The sequence below is a fragment of the Zeus faber genome (genome assembly GCF_960531495.2).
Source record: "Zeus faber genome assembly, chromosome: 6".
Lineage (NCBI taxonomy): Eukaryota > Metazoa > Chordata > Actinopteri > Zeiformes > Zeidae > Zeus > Zeus faber.
Genome location: NC_137201.1, coordinates 22825100 through 22850652, shown reverse-complemented (window position 1 = coordinate 22850652; position 25553 = coordinate 22825100). Strand labels below are relative to the sequence as shown.

General features: G+C 43.5%; 1 protein-coding gene across 1 annotated transcript in view; it reads left to right on the top strand.

The window, feature by feature from the left end:
• nell2a (neural EGFL like 2a) overlaps positions 1-25553 on the top strand; it is a gene marked incomplete at both ends in the record, with an annotated part of 107796 nt that overhangs the window by 73649 nt on the left and 8594 nt on the right. Inside the window, one exon of the mRNA XM_080003107.1 lies at positions 25037-25177. Coding sequence (XP_079859233.1) covers positions 25037-25177 — 141 coding nt within the window. The remainder of the gene's footprint in view (positions 1-25036; positions 25178-25553) is intronic.

Here is a 25553-nt window from a genome sequence, read left to right as displayed (position 1 = left end):
TAGCGTGCCGCTCTCTAATTTGTTGCTAATGTTTTGCTCTCTAATGTGTCGCGGCCCAACGCCTAGCTCTCTAATGCGTAGCTCTAACACGTAGCTCTCTAATGCGTAGCTCTCTAATGTGTAGCTGTTATGTCCCCTGTCAAGTGGTAGAAGAATGCAACATAAATAATATTTATTTTGCGTGTGTGTGTGTGTGTAAAAGTAGCATGATTTAAAGGTTGAATTCTATCAAAACGGTTTCACATTGTGACTTCACATCACATGGAATATGGAGGAACGATCTTCACCTGGACAGTCGCTTTAAAGGGAATGATCAATCGGCGTCAAGTTGGCGTAGTTAAGCGCCTCAGCAAGTGAACTGTGTTTTCCCATGTAATCTAACGGGAATATTTAACTCCATGGTTTAACATTTATCTGCTTCTTATGAATCAAACTCGGTTTTGAAAATACGTTGAGAGATTAAAAAAAAACCCACACAAAAGAACACGAATGTGGAAAAATCTAATTTTCCTTCTAGAAAGTTTTTTTCAACCCATTTAGCTGCTCCTGGTGATTTTAGAAAAGAGAGACGAGGACGAAAACAGAAGAACAAAAGAAGTCAGTTTATTGCTACACACAGTGAGCGTTACTTGCTGTTAGAGAAGCTGGATTTCAGGTGAACCATTGCCAAAATAACAAACAAAACAAAACTATACTCCTGACAAAAGTTCTGCCTAAACCCTAAGAGAACAAAAGAAAAACAAAACACTTTTGCTATCTCGAACAAAAACATGGGAAAACATGTTAAAATTAAAATGGCGATTAACCCCTACTGATTCGTTGTTAATACCTAAAGAGTATTTACAAAATGTACGGCAAGAATAAGTAGGTATCAACCCAAACAATAGATACTAATAAACTAAAGTTATCAAATCTCACAGATCAATTAATACAAATACTTTGTAATGTTTGGAGGCCAAGGAGAAACAAAGGTCTGCTGTCAAACTTCATTCTCCCTTGGACTGGGAAAACCAGGAAGTTATATAGGGGCTGGCTTCTGCACCAGCCAATCCTCAGTTGCCACCTCACTGGAAGTCAACCAATCCTGCGGGGGATACAGCATCTCTAAATTATCACAAATATCTTCACAGAAAAGAGAGCTGTAACTCTCCAACAAAGATAAATTAACTAAACATACAAAAAGAGACAATGAAATTATCGCTGGGGCCATAACAGCCCTTTTCCTAAAAACAAACCTCTCTTCCAAAGAGGTTTGGTAATTTCAGATTGGGCTGAATCACAGGAAAGGGCATCTGCCAATACATGTTCAGTTCCTTTTTTGTGGCGAATCTCCAGATTGAAATTTTGCACCAGTAATGACCATCTCAGTCCCTGGTTAGAATTTTTGCATCTGGTTTAGAAACACTAGAGGGTTGTGGTCAGTATACACTAAAATGGGTAACTGACAGGAACCAATGTACACTACAAAGTACTGTAACGCAAGCAGTAACGAGAGAGCCTCCTCAATAGTACTGTAATTGACTTGAGGTACACTAAATTTTTTGAAAAATAACAAATGGGATGATCAATACCTTGATTGGGCAGGTGAAGCTTGAGGCTGCGAGGACAGGTGTACTGCAGAGGAGAGCTTTGCAAGATTCAAAAGCACTCTGACAAGTAAGGGACCAGGCAAAAGATTTCTTTACACTAGCTAGCGAGGGGAGCAATAACATCAGCAAAGTTCCTAGGAAAACCATGATAATATCCAGCCATCCCCAGGACATGGCAGTGCTTACACCTAGTCTGAGGTACAGGATAATCTACAATGGCCTGTATCTTGGCATCAACTCGATGTACCTGACCTTGGCCCACCTGATTACCTAGATAGGTAACAGTAGCTCTGCCAAACTCACACTTAGCCAGGTTCAGAGTAATAGTGGCCTCCCTTAATCTCCCGAAAATTAGAAGAATACGTGTCTGAGTAGGCCACAACATCATCAAGGTACACCTCACAGTTTTTCACCTAAGCTAAGACGATGGGCATTAGCCGCTTGAATGTCGCAGGTGCATTACGGAGGCCAAAGGGCACGTTAAACTGAAGAAAACTGTCTGGCGTGACAAAAGAAGAAATTTCAGAAGCACGAGGGGTTAATGGGACTTGCCAGTCGCCTTTAAATAGGTCAAGTTGTGTGACTCAAGTGGCCGAACCAACTCGATCAAAACAATCTTCTATTCGAGGGTATGATTCGGCCTTGGTAACATTTATTCCCTTTCTAAAATTGGTACAAAAACGTAAGGTCTGATCTGACACAAGCAGGAAAGGGGAGGACCATGCACTGGAGCTGATAACAGCTAGGCTGTTGAGCTAAACATTCAAATGCTGCAAAGGAGCTGGCAGAGTTTTAAGGATTTCAGAATTTTGCAGCCATAAAACCAGGACCGGAGCCATTTACACAAAGGCCATCACTTTCAGGGGAGTACTGAGGAAAAGTTACAGAGGTAACAGCGGCTCCACAGTAGGAGACATGATGGTGGGGGAGCCAACAGTATGACTGAGTGTGAAATATGGTTTCAGCATATTCATAAGACTTGTTTTCCTTCTGCAATATGAGGTACCAAGGACAGAGTCAGTTTCAACGAGTTTTCCCTCAATCACATACGGGCCACAAAATTTCACTTGAAGGGCAGAACTAGAGAGTGGGAGAAGGGGCAACACCCCGTCGCTAACCTGAAAAGGTCTCCTAACAGACCTTTTGTCCAAATTATTTTCCCTCTTACCCAGGGATGCAGCCAGAGCGCTGCCTGCGTTTTCATGTGCTTTGTGCAATCTTTCTTTAAAATTGCTCACATAATCGAACACATTGGAAGAAAGGCTTGTGGTTTCGGACAGATATTTCTCTCTGAGCAAACAAAGGGGCCTGCGCACTGTGTTTCCGAACACCAACTCTGCAGGGCTAAAACCAGTAGACTGCTGCACACTCTCTTTCAGACTCCTGCACGCTTTCTCTTTCAGCTAGAAAGAGAAAAGGCAAACCTTCATCCCAGGCCTTTCCAGTCTTTTTCATCATAGATTTGAGTGTCTGATGAAAACGCCCGAGTCCCCCCTGGGATTGAGGGCGATATGCGCTGGAATTTATGTTTGAAGGACACTGAGGCTATTACCTGAGCGAATAGTTGACATGAAATGTGTTCCTTGATCTGTTTGAATGTATCTCCATAAACTAAAAATAGAAAAAAAACGAATGAGTGCCTTAACAACAGCAGTGGCCTTTAATGGGCACAGGAGAATTGCTTCTAGGCAACGAGTGGCCGTGCACATAAAAGTCAACGGATACTGATGTCCAGACTTTGTTTTAGGAAGTGGACCAACACAATCGAGAATGATGTGCTCAAAACGCTCTCCAAGCACTGGGATGGGTTATAATGGAGTTTGAGGGAAAGATTGGTTGGGTTTTCCACTGATCTGGCACACGTGACAAGAGCGGCAAAATTTGGTTACATCAGATTTTAAACCCGGCCAGAAGAAATAAAGCAGGATGTGGTGGTAGGTTTTCCTACCACCTACCAGTGACATTTCACTGCATAGATGTATGAAAGTATGTATATGGATATGACGAAAAAAGACCTCTTGAATCTTGAATCCTGATTCCTAAATGATCAGAAAAGTGGTCATGAGTGAGGCTAAGGACTTGCAAAACAAAAGTTTTGGGGGTACGACTACCTGTTGGAAAGAATTCCACCCTAAATCAACCGCTAAATCAATGCGCCAAATACGCATCAGAATGCCATCTACGATGCTATACAGGTGTATTCAGTTTTTGGGGTAACTGTAATTTTCAAAAATCTAGGTTGGATCACATTGTTGTCCATTAATGAATACACCCCTATCCACTTCAAAAGCTAACTCTGCCTTGGTAGGCAGCAAATTCTCAGTCAAAATTTTCTCAGGTTTAACAGCAGGCAACCATCTTTACAAGTTTCTCACCAGAGCACATAGATGAGTCATCCAAATCCAATATGTCACCAAATTGTTGTGACTGTGCACACGTCACAGCACAGACAGGAAACACAGGGTTCCGGCTGACAGGAGCAGACACAGACGGGCTGGAATCGAGCACAGGGTTTTCAATTACTTCGGGCGTTGGGAAAACTTTATTTCCTGCCGAATCATTAACAAGGATGAGGGCCACATCCCATACCAGTAATCGTGAGCGGAGGCCAATTTTTACAGGACCCGACATGAGGGGTGAGCACAGAAAAACAGTGTGCAACGCTGCCCCTGAGGTGCTCATTTCTACACCCCACACACGGCATCAGAATCGCAAAACGAGCTGTCTGAAAAAGGTAAAACACTGCAATATGAGGGACTGAGCGGCTCCAGTATCACACAGAATGGTGATTGGCACGGGGTGTTCATCCTCTCCTGTCAGAGAGACTTGACCTTTTAAAATGAAAGGCCCAAAACACTCATCCACCTGATGTTCTTCAAGTTTGTCCTGGCTGACACGGTACAGAAGAGAAGGAGGGGAATGAACGAGACCCATACTCCTTGGCTTTGGCCTGTTTCATGGCAGTTAAAACATCCACGGCTGTTGGAAGAAACCATGTGGTGCTGTGGGTTTTTGGCGGGAGCTTTTGGGCTTCTACCAATGTCACTAATGACCGAAGTGCAATACACGGTGCACAGAGGGGAAAACGACGCGGTGAGTCAAAACAAATTCATCGACGAGCACACCAGCATTAGATAACGAATCAACCCTCTGCTCATTAAATAGACAAAAATCTTCTCAGGCAGGCACGGTTTAAACTCCTCCAATAAAAGTAGTTGGCGGAGCTGAGCAATGTTTGTCTCCTTGCTCGCTGTGCACCATTCATCAAGCAAAACAGTTTTCTCTCTCGCAAATTCTACATACGTACGTCTGGTTGGCAGATTTTGGACGTGAGCTGAATTTCTAGCGATATGCCTCAGAAACCAATTCATAAGCCTGCAAATCCGTGGCCTCCACAGTATCGTAATGCAAACTTTCATCAGTGGTCAAGCTTACACACACCTCCTGTGCCTTTTTCCACCAGTTCACATTGTAACAGCAAACTCCACACATCTTTGGGCCAACATGCCTACTTACATCAAACTGCTCAGGACTGGTGGGGAGATGCATACTCACAGGGTAGACATAGTCTGATGGATGGGTCTGTCCAGCTCCAAAGCTCTTATGCGGAGCATTAGCTCAACCTCGCAGGTTTTTGTTTCGAGTTCCACCTCTCAGGCGGAGGGCCAGCTTCACATCCTCCATATCCATCCCAGCCTGTATCAGAGTCATAGATCCGTGCTAGGTAGCTGAGTGACAGCAGGAGCCTCTGCCTCTACATTCACCCTGCCACTGTAGGTTTGTGAGGCCGTGTTAGCCTTGCTCCCATTTCCTCGTAAAAACCCTCAGGTGCACCAACCATCTTAGGCTTTGCATTTGCTACAATACCCTGCTCCACCAACTGCTCTTATAAACAAATTCTGATCTCCTGCTTACGTGCATTCAAAGTAACAGAGATATCAAATAAACTAGCGATTCGCAACAAATCTGCTTTTGTGCCTCTATCTAATTTATCAAGGGTGGGGTCTTGTGCAAACTCATCCATATCAAATACCATTCAAACACCCGCACACAAAGTAAAACTGCCAACCAAAAGATGTTAGATGTCTAACCAAAAACGAGCGCAGGAAAAGAAAAGAGCGGAGAAGCCCCCACTTTGTTATGCCCCCTGTCTAGTGGTAGAAGGATGCAACATAAATATAAGTTTTGTTTCTGTCCTGGTCCTCAAACTAAAGAGCGGAGGACAAAAACGGATGCAAAATAATTTTGTTTATTACTACACACAGTGAGTGTTACTTGATGTTAGAGAAGCTGGACTTCAGGGTGACCCTTTGGCCAAAATAACAAACAAAACTATACACCTGAAAAATATTCTGCCTAAACCCTAAGAGAACGAAAGAAAACAAACAAATACATTTGCAGACCTAACTTTCTATCAAAAACATGGGAAAAACATCATTATCCAAACAAAAATGGTGTCTCGCTCCTATTGATTCATTCTTAATACCTAAAGAGTATTTACAAAATGTATGGCAAGAATAATAGCGTATTAACCAAATCAAACATTTTGTACAATTAAGCCAAAGTTATCAAAGCTCACAGATCAATTAACACAAGTACACAAAGACTTTGTAATGTATGGAGGCTGAGGAGAAACAAAGGTCTGCTTTCAACCTTCCTACTCTCTGGGACTGGAAAGCCAGGATGTTGTATGGGGGCTGGCGTCTGCACCAGCCGATCCTCAGCTACCACGTCACTGGAGGTCATCCAATCCTGCATGGGAACCGGCACCTGTCCATTATCCCAAAGATCTTTACAGAAAAGAGAGCTCTTACTCTCCAACAAAGACAAATTAATCAACATACAAAAAGAGAAATGACGGCTGTGGCCGTAACAGTAGTTCTCTGACGTGCCACCCTCTAATTTGTTGCTCTCTAATGTGTAGCTCCCTAACGTGCCGCTCTCTAACGTATCGCTTTCTAATGTGTAGCTTTCTAGTTTGTTGCTTTCTAGCGTGTACAGTAGCTCTCCAGCATTTCACGCTAACGTGTTGCTCTCTAACATGTTGCTATCTAACGTGCCACTCATCTGTTTCTCTCTATTGTGTCGCTCTCTTACGTGCCGCTCTCCTAAGTGTCGCTCTCTGACATGTAGCTCTCTAACATGTGGCTCTCTAACATGTCAAGCTCTGACGTGTTGCTCTCGAATCTTTTGCTTTTTCTCCTCTAGCTCTCTGACGTGTAGCTCTCTAATGTGCCGCTCTCTAACGTGTCGCTCTCTCACATGTCGCTCTTTGACATCTAGCTCTCTGACGTGTAGCTCTCTAATGTGCCGCTCTCTAACGTGCCGCTCTCTCACATGTCGCTCTTTGACATCTAGCTCTCTGACGTGTAGCTCTCTGACCTGACGCTCTATAAGTTGTGGTTCTCAAACCTGTCGCTCTCTAACATGTCACTGTCTAACCTTAAGGGTGAGGAGAAATAGTGGGGGATAAATATTTCTCTGGTATTGTATTATTTGTATCTACAGTGTTCTGGAGGGAAATGTTGAAGAGCGATATTGAGAAAATCAAATCTAACTAATTCTTGACGACTACCTCGACATGAATCATTTCATGATTTTTTGGGGATGACTATCAGGGCTTCCATGAGATATTTACACACAATTAATATTTGAGAAACAACCATTAGTAATGTGGATATCCGTAAGGTTATGGATATGACCGTTGACATGAAAAGCTAAAACGGTCTATGATGTTCAGAAAATGGGATTGTTTTACTGTAATGCAACCTTAAAGACAACATTTAACCATATCAAAATATAACAATAACCAAAATCCAGGATAGATATCTAATCTCATATCACAATATTGATATTACATAGATATATCATTGAACAACTAATTCCATCTTAGCTTTACATTTCTGGACTATCCCTCTAACTAGCAATGTGTTATGTTATCTTCCCTTATCTTAAATATATTTTTTATCCTTACAAAGTCATGATCATTGGCTTCGATCTGCTTCTTTTAGATCGAGGGATGAGCATTGTACCGTAAGCCTTTTCATCAGCATAGACTGTGTTATTGTCACTGAGTTTTAATTTTTCTTTATTGGTTTAACTTCAAGACATCGTGTCCTTGATGAAACACAAAAATGTGTTTCTGTTGTGGAGATGACTCATTATTGAATTTCATTTGATTTTATTTATTTCCTTTGTGAGGCAGCTAGAATCCAGATCTTACAATTCAAGCGGTTGGAGGAAAGAAAAGGACCGAAAATAAGAGGGAAATATTGTCCAAGTCAAGTGAGAAACAAAGAGAAGCAGAAGTACACTTCAGCATAACGTCTGTTTTTAGATCAAAAAACTCTCTCAGTAAATAAAATAATCAAGAATAAGTTAAGATAGAAATATCAGCCGATCAGCCACAACATTAAAACCACCTGCCTAATATAGTATAGGTCCCCATTGTGCCGAAAAACGGCTCTGACCCATCGAGGCGTGGACTCCACAAGATCTTTGAAGGTGTCCGGTCATATCAGGCACCAATACATTAGTAGCAGATCATTAAAGTCCTGTAATACTGTTTTTACACCAAAATATTAGGCGATTGACACCTTTCCCATTGCTAGGATAAATGCTGTTTTTTTCTAGCTTGTCACATTTGACGTCACAAACATGCCGGAAGAGGGGCGTGTCATGGTTCCAGTGTGATTGGGAACAAATCAGTCGAGGACGCAGCAAATTAAACAACAACGACATAAAACTGTAAAACTTTGAAAAAAATGTATTTCGAGCCGTTCAAAAGGATCGGATCGCACATGAACGACCCAACACTACAGTAGAACCTGCATGGAGTATTCATGCTGCTGGTGCGTGCACTGGTCGTTCGGAGGCAGAGAGCGGAGACCCTCGTCCGATTCGTATACCGGCTTGGGGCAGTGCAGGAGTGACTCGGAGCCCAGTGGGGAGCGTGAGGGTTCACTGCTGTTCTCCCCACGGAGAAATCCCCACACTTAAAACATTTCATGGTCCCCCATGCGGTAAGAAAAAGAAACTCCTGATTTTGATTTTCCATTCTGAATGGGATATGAAATGATGGAAAGATACACAGATATTCCTGTCTATTTATGCACCAACATCCTGAACTTCAACGTGCCTCTCATCGGCACATAAATGGGCCAAAATTGGCGGGTCGACCCAGGTGTCCTGTTTACATCAGAGCCAATTAGAGGTGTAGCCGATTAAAACCTGGGCCTATTGTTGGGTCATTTGACCCGGGACTGAAACCCGGGTTTTTCCTTTCCCACTGGTGACAAATGCAAATGCTATTGTTAGTTACCTGAATTTTGGTGCACTGGGAAAGGGGTGTAAGTTGCAAGGTGGGGCCCACATGGATCAGGCTTTTTCACATCACACTGATGATGTTTGGATCAGACTAATCACAGCTATCCACATGATGTAGAAGAAAATGTGATTCATCAGACCAGGCCATCTTCTTCCATTGCTCCGTGGTCCAGTTAACGTGGCCATTTTTGGCGCTTTTGGCGGTGGACAGGGGTCAGCATGGGCACTCTGACTGGTCTGCGGCTACACAGCCCCATACGCAGCAGGCTGCAATGCGCTGTGTGTTCTGACACCTTTCTATCGTAGCCACCATAATTTTTTTTCGTAATTTGTGCTACAGTATCTCTTCTGTGGGATCGGACCAGACTTCGCTCCCCATGCGCATCAATGAGCCTTGGGCGCCAATGACCCTGTTGCCGGTTCACGGGTTGTCCTTCCTTGGACCACTTTTGGTAGGTACTAACCACTGCATACTGCGCACACCACACAAGACCTGCGGTTTTGGAGATGCTCTGACATAGTGGTCTAGCCATCATAATTTATATACAAATATCGATATCAGATATCTACACTGAATCGAATCAACACCCTTTATATCAAAATCAAATTTCATTTTGAGATCCTGCACAATACCCAGCCCTATTAACTAACAGTTGGTTGAGATTGGACAGATGTGATTCTAAAACAAGCAAGAGAGAAAGAAAAGAATAGCTAGGAGAAAAATAACAAAAATTGATGACAGGGATGGGAAGTGAGTGAAAGATGTGAGAGGGGGAGAGCTTGGCCGATGGATTTCCAAATCACTTTGAAGACTGAAAGAAAGGGGAGAGGAGGTGTGTGGAGTCCTGGGGTCACAGCGGCATATCGACCCAGACGGTGGCCAAACAAACTATCCGTTCCCTCAGACACTCATTTACATAGAAGCCTGGCTCAAAGATGGCCGACAGTCAAACAACACACCATAGATATCAGACTCACACAGACACAATTCTCAGTTTGTTGCTCTCTTTGTCAGAGCCCAAATCGATACAGACATTAACAACTTTCTCAGTGTTAATAATCACAGGTAAATTTTTCTGGTTTGCTGTGCCAACAGTTGATCAAGGAAAAGCAGGGTTTGGAACAAGATACATAAAAGTAATAATAAAGATAAAAATAGTGGTAAAAATTATAAAAACAGTACTAAAAATAACAGCAGTAATGCTTATAATATTCTTATAGCGTTCATATGATGATGTAGAAAGTGGATTGCACTTATGAAGGTTAACAAACGTAAGAGTACACGAGTCCACTAATGTACTAATGTAATTGCACTAATGTAATTGCACTAATATATGTAAACATTGTTAAGTTAAGAGTCTAATGTGAGGGGGAGATTCTTTCCCAGGTCGCTGAGGTTTCTCTCATGGCTGAAGAGGTTGGAGTCAACCTTGGTGTCCCATGATGGACCTTGGTGTCCCATGGTGGACCTTGGTGTTCCATGGTGGACCTTGGTGTCCCATGGTAGACCGCGGTGTCCCATAGTGGACCTTGGTGTCCCATGGTGGGCCATGATGGACCTCTGTGTTCCATGATGGACATTTGCATCCCACGGTGGATCTTGGTGGACCTCGTGTTCCATGGTGGACCTCGGTGTTCCATGATGGACCTTTGTCTCATGGTGGACTTTGGTGGACCTTGGTGTTAGATGGTGGACCTTGGTGTCCCCTGGGGGGCCATTGTGGACCTTGATGTCCCATGGTGGAGCTTGGTGGTCTCATCCTTCTGCTGGAGCTTCTCGACTTCATGACCAGCTCTTCATGGAGGGGGTGTGAGACAATGAGAGGTCATGATGCTTGCATCCAACTCTCTCCAGAAACCTCCACCCGAAACTCAAGTTCCACTCCCAGAATAGAGCCAGCCAGTGAGCTTGCTGAAAAGATGGTGTTGGCCACCATGGACTGGTAGAACTTCCTCAGCATGGTCCTCAGTGTTAGTCTAGTCCTGCTCATTGTCTGGACTGTACTCCTAGGAGTTTGTAGTCCAATTACAATGGACATTACATGCCCTGACTTTAGTCAAGATGCTTTTGTCCAAGGGAACTAACATTTGTACATGTCTCATCAGTAATGGTAGTATAGTGCTACCTTCCGTGGTCGTGGTACGTTCTTAACATTAACTCCATTACAGTTCATATACTTTTACTTGAGTTCATTTCTAGCAAAGTATTGTACTTCACTATTTTAAATTTTGATAAACGTAAAAAAACAATTTGACATTAATCTGTATAGACTGAAATTTGAGGCTATACAGAGTCATTTGAGTAACCGAAGCAACAATTTTAGAGATTTGAATTCTAGTACCTAACCCCACACCTCTGTTAGTACCCTGCTGCATATAAGCATATAGTACGCCAAATGAGTATGCAAACGTGTCAAGTATGTTCAAAACTATTGTACCCTAAAATAGTCAGCGAAAAGTACCGCATCACAGACTACATCTATTAAAATATTGAAGTATTCAAGCACTGCACGCCAAGCTGGCAAGAGTATCCCACAATGCATTGTGAAGACAAGACATAAAAGTTAAAGGTTTCTATACAGTTTTGTCATGACAACATGCTGAAAGAAAGCAGCTCTATGACAATTTATTATGTCTGAGAAAACATCATTGTTTTTACTCACATACTAAAGGATGTTGGACGATAGTATAAACATGAAGTCTGTAGTACACGGTACACTAGTTTGGACTTTAAAATTAAAAGCTTAGGGTCACTTATCTGCTTTCGGAACCTCCCACCCTCCACTAGGAAAAGAGCTTGTCAATATTTGAACGCTATATAAATTTATCCTTACTTGACAACTCCCATGATGCACAGCTCCGTCGGTCTTTGCACCGCAATTACCCACAAGGCCCAGAGGCCTGTGGCTGTTTAAAGCTCAGGTGGTTTGTTTAAGCACAATGATTATGTATTCATTATTTATTTAGGCGGGGTCTTGCCGAGCACTCACTCCATCACCCGTAATTAGTGTCTTAATTAGGCCTCGCTAATGGTCTGAGCTGTCGTTTAGCCCGACGCGACCTGCTGCTTCGGGCTAAATGGCACGTCTCCCAGGGATGGTGAGAAAACAGTCCCACAAGAGAGGTACAGTGCACATATTTAATGTAGAAAAAACAAAACGACAACAGAAGATGGACGGTGCGTGAGTGCACCGTAGGTAATACACTCAATGAGACGGCAAATGTTGCCACAGCGATTTGGATGGTGGCTTGAGATAGTTGCTGATTCTGGACAAAGTCTGTTCTGTATATTGGCTATTCCACAAATATATTTGGGGAAAGAAACCACCTGCCTGGGACTTTAAGTTCAGCACAATCAATCCACTGCCGGCTCTTAGGGATGGTCCAATACCTCCCATTTCCCTTCCATGTCTTTTAGGGATGCAACGGTACACAGTATGTTATCGAACCATTCGGTACACCCTCTATGTTTCAATAAGCACACGTGAATCACGGTAGAAGCCCACTGGACGTGTTGGCTCAGCATGTGGCACGGCATGCTGTAAGTGCTGCTTCCTATTGAATCCACTGTTGGAGCTCAACTGACCACACCAGCCACGTGGCATTTCTCTATCTTTTTTTTTGAACTGTGGGCGGCTACAGGAGCCTTTTCAATAGAAGAACCAGATAAAACTACATAGAAATGTTTTTGTAAAGAGTGCAATCAATTAAGGTGTCCAGTCGGAAAATAACCCTCTGGGACGGCTGTGGCCCTTTTTATTACGGACTTCTCTTCAGACACTTGCTTCCACTCGCACCAGGTGCTCACCTCTCTTCCCTCTCTCCTTTCCTTTCACACTCTGACTCTCCGCCGGGAAACCTGCCCGCTAGACACCTGGGCCAATTACCCACTATCCTGGACACCTCCCCTCCAACAGATTAACTTTTTAATGATAACAACCCACCAATGAACATGAACCCCCCCCCCCCCCCCCCCCTCCCCCTACAGTCATACACTCAGAGCGTTACGCTAGTTATTTCTGACTTGGATTATATTCTTGGCTTGAAACCCGGAACCTTCTTGCTGTGAGGCGACAGTGCAAACCACTGACGCACCTCAAACCTGATCCTCTCAAAGCTGAGGACCGGACAGGAACAACACACGGATGCAATCTTCTGTTATAACTCTGCCGTGGTCCCGCTTAGGATTTCAAAGGGCCACTTTAAGAAGCCATGCGTAGCTTCACAACGGCTGATCGATTAATTCCACGTCGCCCTCACTGATGAGGGCAACGAAAATGAGGACTGTGGAGAATCACTCCGCGACAATCCGACTTCATTCACACACACCGGGCTAGCCCTTCCATCGCATTTTAGAAAATGTGATTTGACGCCGATGAATGGGAATCAGAATGAGTTTATTCCGTCGAGTACATTTTCATATTCGAGGAATTTGTCATTATTTGGAGGATTGGTTTGTTTTTCTACAGATGATAAGTGTTAAAAAACAGTCATACTATATCATATTATGTGTGCCCATGTTATAATAATAATAAAATAAAATAGCATACCAAAATAGCTTCAAAAATTGTAACAAAAAAAATCAGATTACATAAAATGACAAGAAAAATACAAATAAAAATAGCAGCATAAAAGACAGTCTGAAAAAAATTAAGTAGTGAAGTAGCCAAGCATAAACAAATAGCCAGAAATAACCAAATATATACAAAAAACACACAATGTATAAAATTTGACGGACAGGATACATTTTTGGTATAGGTGTAAAGGATATAAATTATAAATGATTACTACGTACTTACAGGATCTACGGCGTGTGACAGAATGCTCTGAAAACCGACTTAAGACCCGACGACTCGAGAGCAGGGGATGGAAAATCAACATTTTTAAAGGATTAAGCAGCTTTATATATATATATATATATTATATTTTCCATATGTATATATATTTTATTATTATCATTATTATTATAATTATTATTATTATTATTATTATTATTAATAATCCCTGCGATGCCTGTTGTAGCCATTGTGTATCCCTGTATAGGAATGGAAATCAGTTTGCATGAGGAGAAGCTGCTGTGATGTAATGTCCAAACCCTCAGGACCCTCCTGTCAATCAGAAAACAGACGACAAGAGAGAGGGAAGCACCGGGGCGGGGGGCCGGGTGCAGGGGGCGGGGGGGCGGGGAGGGGACAGGCAAAGTCACAGCATCTGCATGTATCTGCCTGGGTGCGAAGAAAGGAAGGAGAGACGGCAGACAAGCCGGCGGGGAAACGACAAGAGAATAATACACAATGGTGCTGGAGAGGAGACCATGAGATCATCACTTCGCCTCTCTCTCTGTCTCTCTCTCTCTCTCTCTCTCTCTCACAAACAATTCATTAATCCCCAGAGGGAAATTCAGGCATTACAGCAGGAATGAACGGTGCCGTCAAGAAAGAGAGAAAATGAGACGAGAAATAACAGATGTACACATCTACACAAGTTGTGCTATCTAGTAGAACTACGCTAACTAGTAACACTATGCTAACTAGTGATGGCAGTTAGTCTACAGTAAGTGCAACTTTAGTACAACAATATTGCAGCATTACTAATAAAAGTAGCGTACAGTAATAACAGTGGAAAAAAATGGCTCCTCTGCATTTAACTCATCCTGGCTTGTCCTCTCTCCGAGGGAAGTGGGCAGCATTCAACGACGCGCCTGGGGACCTGGTCACATATGTCCATCGCTGGTCAGATGATGATGTTGTGCATGTTTTCGGTGGGGGTCCTTACTGATGTTACATGGAGGAAACCCCATGTGAGCACGGAGAGAACAAACTCCACAAACGACCCTAATTGGGAGATAACCTGCCGGAGCACTGTGCCAACAGCGCCGCAGGGGGAAATCGAACCAAGGACCTTCTTGCTGTGAGGCAGCAGTGCAATGCTACCGTGCCACCGTGCCCACTAATTGCATTTCTCTGCATTTTACCCGTCCAGTCCACTAGACGACCCGCTCTACCTCCTGAGCCACTGCCCCCTCATGTACATATACCATGGTACATGGTACCATGGTGGCAACATGGTGTCCAGTAGTAACAACAGTCATAACATGGTATCCAGCAGTAACAACAGTCATGACATGGTATCCAGTAGTAACAACAGTCATAACAAGTTATCCGGCAGTAACAACAGTCATAACATAATATTCAGTAGTAACAACTCATAACATGGTATCCACCTGTAATAGCAGTCATGACATGGTATCCAGCAGTAACAATGGTCATAATATAGTGTCCAGCTGTAACAACACTAATATCATGGCATCCGGTAGTTACAACACTAATATCACGGTATCCACCACAAACAGCAGTCATAACATGGTATCCAGCAGTAACAACAGTCATAATGTGGTGTCCAGCTGTAACAACACTCATAACCTAGTATCCAGCAGTAACAACAGTAATAACATGCTATCCGGCAGTAACAACAGTCATAACATGGTATTCAGTAGTAACAACAGTCATAACATGGTACCCAGTAGTAAAGAGAACTTTAAGGTGTTGGCTCACACAGGGTTTACTGTTTGGATAGATCTTAACTCATACCTGTCAACATTGGGCTTTTAAAATAAAGGATAATCATTTTTCCAAGGGGGAGGGTTGACTGACAAAGGATAGCGCAGTGCTCAGCTATGTGGAAATGGGCCGCACCGCCAACCTTTTTGAAACATTTTTTCAGAAAGGTTAAAAATACGGGGTATTTACGATAAAATTAACAACCGGGAAGACAGCGGGGAAAGAAGGGTAAAATACGGTAGATTCCCGGGAAAAACGGGACGGTTGACAGCTATCTAGTTGAAACTACCTTTTCAGGGATAGTAATGTCCTTGCAATATGATACCCATGAGCTGACCACTTCTGTGAGTTTGTTAATGTCCCAAGATGATTCAATGAACTCCTCCCACGTCGTGCAGTCCAGACAGCCTTGCAGTGTCAGCGATGCCTTCTCTGACCAGAGTTTCACCTTTCTGGTGAACACTTTCCCTCTCTGTAGGCATGTGCGAAAGGCTGGAATAAGTTGCACACGATTGTGGTCGGCCGTGCCCAGCGGGGGCAATAGGATGGATTTGTAAGCTTCTTTAATTGAGCCGTAACACGGGTCCAGTATCTTGCCATTCCTGGTAGGGAAAGACACATCTCCTGAGAGGTGGAAGTCACCCACAATTAGATTTGGAGCATCAGGGGACAGCGACTAGTTTCTGCACAGTCTGTAGGATGAGTTTTGAGGCGATGCTCTCATTTGCCTTCGGGTGAATAAAGACCACAGTCACAAAAATCTGTGGAAATTCCTGAGGCAGATAGAATGGATGGCTGGAAACAAAGCAATTCAATATCCTTAGTGCATAGTCTCTCTCTTACATGGGCAGTTTTGCATCAGCATTCATTTATAATAATACATACACCTCATCCGTGTGACTTACCGGCGATCGCAGCCTCCCGGTCCGTGCCTGTATGTGCACCAAACCCATCGGCAGCACAGTTCGAGTCCTTCTCTCCCAAGCCATGTTTCCGTCAAGGCTTCTTCAAAGAAGAATCTTTATTTGTCACACCACATATACACGCTTTTTGGATGGTGGCCGGTGAAATGTGGCCTCTGCATTTAACCCATCCATCCACGATGCGCCCGTGGACCTGGTTCCAAATGTCCATCGCTGATGTGTGCATGTTTTTGGTGTTGTTAGATGGAGGAAACCCCATGTGAGCATGGGGAGCACATGCAAACTCCACACAGAAAGGCTCCTATTTGGGAGAGAACTCATAGTGGTAGCGAACATGGGCCTGGAGTTTGCCGTTTTTATTACGGAGGCACCGGGTGATCACCGAGCCAAGATTAAAAAAAAAAAAAAAAAAGCATCTATGTGCAGTACAGCAGGGACAGACAGGGTAGTGGCAGTGCTGCCTAGAGGAAGGGATAGAGGAAGGATGGAGGAGGGACGGAGGAGTGCGGGGTGAAAGGTTGGACATCCAGGGCAGAGGTATCAGGACCCACTCTGCCTGGATAGAGACATTGTTTCCAGCCGCTCATCGCTCTGGATGATGAGAGGAAGAGCCATCAGCCCCTCCTCATCCTCCTCCTCGCTCTCCTCCCCTCCCTCCTCTTCATCTTGATATTCTCCTCATCCGCCTTTCTTTCTCCTCCACATGCTCCTTCCAACTCCCCGCTCTCTCCTCCTCCTCCGCTCACTATCTGCACCGCTTTCTCCCCGCTTCCAGCTCCTCCTTTCCCTTCCTCCTCCTGTTCTTTCTCCTCCTCTTCTGACTCCCCCTCCTCTTCCTCTCCCTCCGTGTCCTCTCCTCGCTAGCTGCCTCTCATTCTCTTCCTCCTCCTTCTTTCTACTTGCTTCTCTTTCTTCTCCACGCCGCTCCTTCTTCCTCCTCCTCCTCCTCCTCCTCCTCCTCCTCCTCCTCCTCCCCACACTTTCTGCATTTCCTTTTGTCCTCCATGCCGCTCTTCCTCCCGGTCTTTTCACAGTTTCTATGTCTACCAAGTTGTCAAGGTAACTCCAAAATAAGTTTTTCTTCTGTGGCGTTGACCTCTGTAAGGGATGGGTAGAGAGGTTTTTATTTTTATGCTTTCTTTTTAGGCTTTTTCTTGTTGGGAGAAAAATATGTTATGGGCAGCCTTATCAAACATTCTGCATTCTAGTGTGAAGTGAATGGAGCCCCAATGGAAGAAATGCCTCATAGGATTTAATAAAGAGGAGGAACTCAATATCGGCAGCGCTATTCAGTGTTTTCACCGCTTGCAATTTAATTGTTAAAAGTAATAACGATTATTTTTGTGATATTTGAGATATGACCGCATGTTTTCTGTTGCCTGAGAGTCAAACCTTTGAATCCTGTGAATGAAACGGACTGAAAAAAAAATTCCATTGTATTTTTAGACAGGTTTTTTTTTTTTCCATTGGAGTTGTCATAAATAGTAACTTACTCGCCATCTTGGAGAGAAAAGCATTATCAGAGTTAACTTTTTCCCACCATATAGGCAAAGGACCACATGGAGCTTTCCCTTTTTCAAAGCCCCTCTCGCGCTTCTCCGTTTAAAACTGAAATACACAGACAACAAAGAGCATGGGATATTTATTTCCAGAGCTTGGGTTGAATTTTGGCTCGTTGCAGAAGATAGCCAGTACTGCCGCTCAGTGCAGCCTCTCGCTTTTGAAGCACTGCCCTTTTGACCCCTCGTTTTCCGTCCCGAGGGGATAAGATGAGGTGCTCTCCTCGCCGCTAAAACGCTGTAATTAATGCAATGAACTATCTCTCTAAAGTCCTCCACTCATGGGCGCCTGAATAGGATTTTTTCTTTTGTCCTCCCCACTTTTAGGTATTATGGAAAATGTTTTTTGGCGAGAACGTCTACGCAAGGTATTACATTACATTGCATTTAGCAGACGCTTTCATCCAAAGCGACTTACAATTATTCAAACACCGACGGACGCAGCCATCAGGAGCAATTAGGGGTTAAGTGTCTTGTTCAAGGACACTACAGCATGCAAGCAGGAGGAGCCTGGGATCGAAACCAGCAACCTTTAGATTACTAGACGACCAGCTCTACCTCCTGGGCTACCATCCCCACGGTAATAGATTATACGGTAATAGAACGTCGGCGATAACGTCTAAAACCGCTATTGTGTGCGGTCACGCAATGAATGTGTGTTGCTCGCTCGTCTCCGCCTCCGGCAATTCAAACGCGAATGAGGTGCGTCCCCATGCCTCGCTCCTTACACACTGACACACTATCATAATAAAAAATATGTGTTTTTATTTTACATGTACCCCTCCGTGTCCTCCCACTAGGTGGTATGATCCAGTGCCGTTGCCTCCACTGGAAAAAAACCCCCACACACACATATATATATATATGCTATACAGTATTTATAAAATGTGTGTATATACATTGCCTTCCAAATTATTATGCAAATTATATTTTTCTCTGATTTTCCTAAATAGTCGATGCAAATGACAGTCAGTATAATTTTCAAGTCATCAACCGTTTGGGTATAATTCGAATGTTATTGAAAACTCTAAACGCACTGTCCCAAATTATTATGCACAACAGAATTTCAAAACATTTTATAGGTTGTAAAGAACTGAAAATGGTCATTTGTTGAATTTGCAGCATTAGGAGGTTATATTTACTGAAATCAAAAGCTATTTCCATCAAAAACAACTTAACAGGCCAAGTTACATGTTAACATAGGAGCCTTCTTTGACATCACCTTTTACAATTCCTGCATCCATTGAACTTGTGAGTTTTGGGAGAGTTTCTGCTTGAATGTCTTTGCAGGATGTCAGAATAGCTTTCCAGAGCTGCTGTTTTGATGCAAACTGCCTCCCACCCTCATAGATCTTTTGCTTGAGGATGCTCCAAAGGTTCTCAATAGGGTTGAGGTCAGGGGAGGATGGGGGCCACACCATGAGTTTCTCTCCTTTTATGCCCATAGCAGCCAATGACACAGAGGTATTCTTTGCAGCATGAGATGGTGCATTGTCATGCATGAGGAGGATTTTGCTACGGAAGGCACGGTTCTTCTTTTTGTACCATGGAAGAAAGTGGTCAGTCAGAAACTCTATATACTTTGCCGAGGTCATTTTCACACCTTCAGGGACCCTAAAGGGGTCTACCAGCTCTCTCCCCATGACTCCGGCCCAAAACATGACTCCGCCACCTCCTTGCTGACGTCACAGCCTTGTTGGGACATGATGGCCATCCACCAACCGTCCACTACTCCATCCATCTGGACCATCCAGGGTTGCACGGCACTCATCAGTAAACAAGACTGTTTGAAAATGAGTCTTCATGTATTTCTGGGCCCACTGCAACCGTTTCTGCTTGTGAGCATTGGTTAGGAGGGGCCAATAGTAGGTTTATGCACAACTGCAAGCCTCTGGAGTACCTACACCTTGAGGTTCGCGAGACTCAAGAGGCACCAGCAGCTTCAAATACCTGTTTGCTGCTTGGTAACGGCCTTTTAGCAGCTGCTCTCTTAATCCCATGAATTTGTCTGGCAGAAACCTTCCTCATTATGCCTTTATCTACACAAACCCATCGGTGCTCTGAACAAGCCACAAATCTCTTCACAGTACAATGATCACGCTTAAGTTTTTGTGAATTATCTAATGTTTTCATACTTTGTCCAATGCATTGCACTATTTGAGGCTTTTCGGCAGTAAAGAGATCCTTTTTCTTTCTCATATTGCTTGAAACCTGTGGCCTGCTTAATAATGTGGAACGTCCTTCTTAAGTAGTTTTCCTTTAAAAACGAATGATCACAGGTGTCTGAGATTGATTTCAGTGATCCAAAGAGCCCTGAGACACAATGCCATCCATGAGGTTATTTGAAAAACAAAAAATGTAATGTTTGTGACACTTAAAGCCAATTTGCATAATAATTTGGAACGCGGTGTATAACCCACCGTATTTCCAAAAAGTACATTGTACCCACCTGGTTCTTTGGATAAAAATGTAAAAAAGATAGATTCCTGCTTTTCTTGGTGTGCGTCTGACTCAGACAGATGTGGGTGTTTCTTAAATAGATGGAAGCCATAATCTGTGCTGATGCAAGACTCGCAAACGATTTGTTCGTAGTGAACACGTCTTTGAAATGAGTCAGGAGTCTGGAGTCACTGCGGCAAAAGAGTTTGTTCTCGACTCATTGATATGGAAAAAAAGGGGTGGAAGCGTTCGGCACAGTTCACATTAGATGTGATTGATTTACTCTTTCCCTTGTTCCTAAATAAATAATTTTGACAGGATTAAATGATTCACAACTCAGAGCCAAACTCGCTGTAACACCGTGTGTTACCCCAACTGAATCAAACCAACGAGTCCAAAAAAATATTTAGTGACTCTTTTTACTGAGGCTTGGGTGATAGGACGAATATATCAGCAACTGGCTCCATGAGTCCATCGGCGGTTCATTTTTATTTTATTTTTTTGCCCCCATTTTTTTGACGATTTTTTGTCCTTTATTTTGCTAATTTAATGACCTGTAAAGCACAATTCAAAGGGTGCTCAAATAGGTACTGGTCTTCTGCATCGCCGCTTTCGTGCTTTTCTCCCCGTCTGGAGAAATCCACAAAAAGAAGTAATAAATCACCATAAACCCCGTTCCCATGTCATTCTGAAATGGGCTTTCTTTCTTTCTTTGGTTCGGATCAGATATTGGAGGAAGGAGGCGGCGGTGCAGAGCAGACACACCTGTTACCAGGGGGGTGGGGGGCCGGGTCCCGGGGGGGAAGACGCCTCCTCCTTCTCTGGGCTGCGGAGACACAGACCGGTGCGGGCTTTCTCCAGGATAATTACACGATTTGATCCTTTTAAAACGCCAAATTAATCGATTGTTTCGGCCGCACCGAGACGCGGCGCTCCATCCCGGGCTGCGTTTGCAAGGACGCCAAATTACTTATTCGACGTCCTTCGGCTTGTCGGTTGCGTCCTGTTTAGAACTGAAACAATCCCATATAGGACTGCAGAGTGAGAGGGAAACAGGGGCGCATTGTACCGCTCCGCTCCGCCCCCCAAGCCCCCGCACCGGTGCTAATATCAAATATCGCTGGTTGTTGGGCTGACTGTTGCCTGTAGGAACATTTTTCAGAAAATCAAATTCAATTCCAATTTTTCGGCACCAAATCTCAAAAAAAAGAGTCAAACCTAATCAGTACGAATAGTCCTCACTCTTTCAGTGAAACTTGTTCTGCAGGAGATGCTATTCTGTCTGGAACTGATGAAGTAGATCAATTCATACGACTTTGGTCTTTGGCAATAATTGCATCTTTTATTAACTATATTGAAATACAAAATAAAACCCACCGCTTGTCCAGAAAATAAATTGAACCCACCCAATTTGTTGGATGAAAATGTAAAAGAAAAGGCTTGATATCTTTTCCTGGATCAAACGAACTTAGAGTCTTGAAAAAATTGAACAAATCTTTTTTTTTTTTTTTTTTCTCCAACGAGTCATTCGTGGCCGGCCTCATCTCCAGAAGGCACGGAACCTTTCGCCGCTAATCTGCGCGACGTTTGATCAATGGCTAATGTGCCGCAGAAATTCTATTATAAGGCTGAGGCCTCATTAGCCGATGCATCTTAATCCTATTAGTGTGGTGTCGCTGGAGGGCGAGAGGAGGAGGTCACATGGTCTGACCGGTGGGACGTCTCACTACACAATCCCCAAACCCTCCCACACCAGACAAACATAACAAAAACAAACACACAGGCTTGCTTTATCGATCTTGAGGCGCTTTACTCCAACTGCAGATAAATGCTGTTTGAGATGGCAGCATCTGGGGCTCTCCACGCCCAATGAAATAAATCTTCTTCGGCGAAAATACATTTTTCCAAACAGTGGAGATTTTAAAACGTGTATTCTTTTTATCATGCAGACAGAACCTGTTGAACTATTTTTCAATAAAACAAAAGTGTATTCATGGAGCTTGTCTGACGCCAGGGGTCAAAAACATAAATACTGTACATGTTCGCTAAACTGCACATGCATAGTGTATAATGCTATGCATTATACAGTGTATATATATATATATATGCACACACTAATTAACCACAACATTTTAAACATCATCCCAATATTGTGTAGGTCCCCCTCGTGCCGCCAAGACGGCTCTGACCCAACTAACATTGTTTAGGTAGGTGGTACGTGTCAAAGTAACATCCACATGAATGCCAGGACCCAAGGTTTCCCAGCAGAACATTGCCCAGAGCATCACACTGCCTCTGCTGGCTTGACTTCTTCCTGGTGCCATTTCTTCCCCAAGTAAACGACAGACATGCACACAGCCATCCACATGATGTCAAAGAAAACGTGATTCATCAGACCAGGCCACCTTCTTCCATTGCTCCATGGTCCAGTTCTGACATCACATGTCCATTGTAGATGCTTTCAGCAGTGGACAGAGTCAGCATGGACACTGTGACCGGTCTGTGGCTACGCAGCCCCATACGCAACAAACTGTGATGCACTCTGTGTTCTGACACCTTTCTATCATAGCAGCATTAACCTTTTCACCAATTACTGCTATAGTCTTCTGTGGGATCGGACCACACAGAATAGACTTCTCTCCCCACATGCATCAATGAGCCTTGGGCGCCCATGACCCTGTCACCAGTTCACCGGTTGTCCTTCCTTGGACCACTTTTGGTAGGTACTACCCACTGCATACCGGGAACACCCTACAAGACCTGTCGTTTTGGAGATGCTCTGATCCAGTCGTCTAGCCGTCACAATTTGTTCTTTGTCAAAAGTGGCTCAGATCCTTACGCTTGCCCATGTTTCCTGCTTCCAACACATCAACTTCAAGAACTGACTGTTCACTTGCTGCCTAATATATCCCACCCCTTGACAGGTGCCACTGGAACCAGATGAGCAATGTTATTCACTTCACCTGTCACTGGTTTTAATGTTGTGGCTGATCAGTGTATATACTGTATATATATATTATATACTGTATATATATGGGTGTGTGTGCGTGCGTGCGTGCGTGCGTGTATGTGTATACAGTATGTGTATATATATATACTGTATATATGTATGTGTCTTTATACTGTATGTATGTATGTATGTATGTATATATATCTGTGTGTGTATGCTGATAATAATATATAAATAGTGATGTAATTTATTATATCTCCGTTATTATTATAATTTTTTTTATTATAACTTTTATAGCTGGCAGAAGGTTCTCTGATCTCTATTTATCCATTTGCAGAAGGCTTCAGTGGGGTGATTAAATAATAATAATAATAATTATAATAGTAATATCTGCATCTTTATCTATAATTTCAGTCTGTTTATGGTTGTGAGCCAAAATTGCCTCTAAACAAGTGGAGTCACGCTGCGTTTGTGATGCTATAAATAAACAATGTGGTTTTTTTCATAACTTAAATTAATTCAATGTGCTTACGCCCGTGCTCGGGCCATTAGTCGCTGCTGTGTTTACAATCTGATTTAATCTTTTTCGGTTCAAAGCCGGTGTGCTGCGGCCTTTCTTTTTTTCTGCTCTGACATCATAGTTCAAGTTGGACATTGATCAGCGCATGTTTTAGATTCCACCTTTTATTTTTATTTTATTTATTTACATCATTTTTTTTTACTCTGAGCTGAGCTGTTCCCAAACTGGTTATTTGGGTTTTTGTATAGGACATTATTAGATTAGTTATGGGAAGCTGTACCGTAGCCAAGACTGTTTGGTTTTATTTTGGCTTTTATTTTATTTATTTATGTGGAAAATCAACATGGCGATTATTTTGAAAGACGCAGTTATTCGCAAACACGGGAGGACAAGAAAAACGACAAAATATCGCAATATTCTTTTTACGAATTTCCTCGATAATTTGACAATATTGATTTTGGGGAGATGACTATCGGTGCTTTCATGAGATATTCACAAACAATTTATATTAGTAATGTGGATGTTATCACCAATCTCAGTTTGTTCATTCATTTTCTTCTCCTCCTCTCCTCTTTTCACTTCTCCCCCTTCACTCCCCCCTCCCCTTCTCCTTCCTTCTCTTGAATTAACGTCTCACCCTCCGCCCTCCCTCCCCCCCTCCCCCACCCTCTTTCCCTCCTCTCCTCACTCTCTCTCCTCCTCCTCCTCCTTTCTTCCCTTCTGCCCTCTACCCCTCTCTCTCCTTCACCTTCATTTATTGCTCTCCCCCTCCGCTTCTAATTCACTCCCCATCTCCCCCTCTCTTCTCTTCTCTCCTCTCTCCCCTCCAATTAATCTCCCACCCTTTCCTCCTCCCCTCGTGCTCTATTCTCCTCTGTTCTCTCCTCTCCTCTCCCTTTCTCTCAACTTCCTCCTTCCCTCCCCCTCTTCTCTCTCCTTCTCTTTAATTCATTCCTCACCCTCCCCACCCCCTCCCCCTCCTCTCTCCTCTTCTCTCTCCTTCTCTCAAATGAAATCCCCAGCCTCTTCTCACCGTCTCCTCCTCTTCTCCTCTCGTCTCCCACTCACTCCTCCTCCTCCTCCTCCCCCCTTCTCTTTCCTTCTTTTCAATTAATACCCCGCCCTCTCCACTCCTCTTGACTCACACCGTCTCCTCTCCTCCTCCTCCAGACATAGATGAGTGTTCGGATGGTTTTGTGGAGTGTGACAGCAGAGCGTCCTGTGTCAACCTGCCCGGATGGTTCCACTGCGAGTGTCGTGACGGTTACCACGACAACGGCCTGTTCTCCGCCAACGGGGAGTCCTGTGTGGGTGAGTACCTCCACCCTCCACACAATCTATCCATCTATCTATCTGTCTCCATCCATCTATCCATCCATCCATCTATCTACTTATCAAATAGGTAAAAAAAAAATTTGATACCCCGATACATTAAAATTCAGGTTCTGTTGATTCAATTTTAGAATTGATTTAAAAATTGTAATATCGACTTTGGTGCAAAGTTACACAACCATTTTTCAGCTTAAATGATATACCATTGAAGTATTTGATCTATCTACTGGCCTCTTCTCATCTCACATCGAATCCATGCAAGTTTCCAAACGGGATCCCACCCTGTACTGTATGTGTCCACAAAGCAGTGGTGCATTATGGGACGTAAAGTGCGGGCCCTCGTTCTGCAAATGCT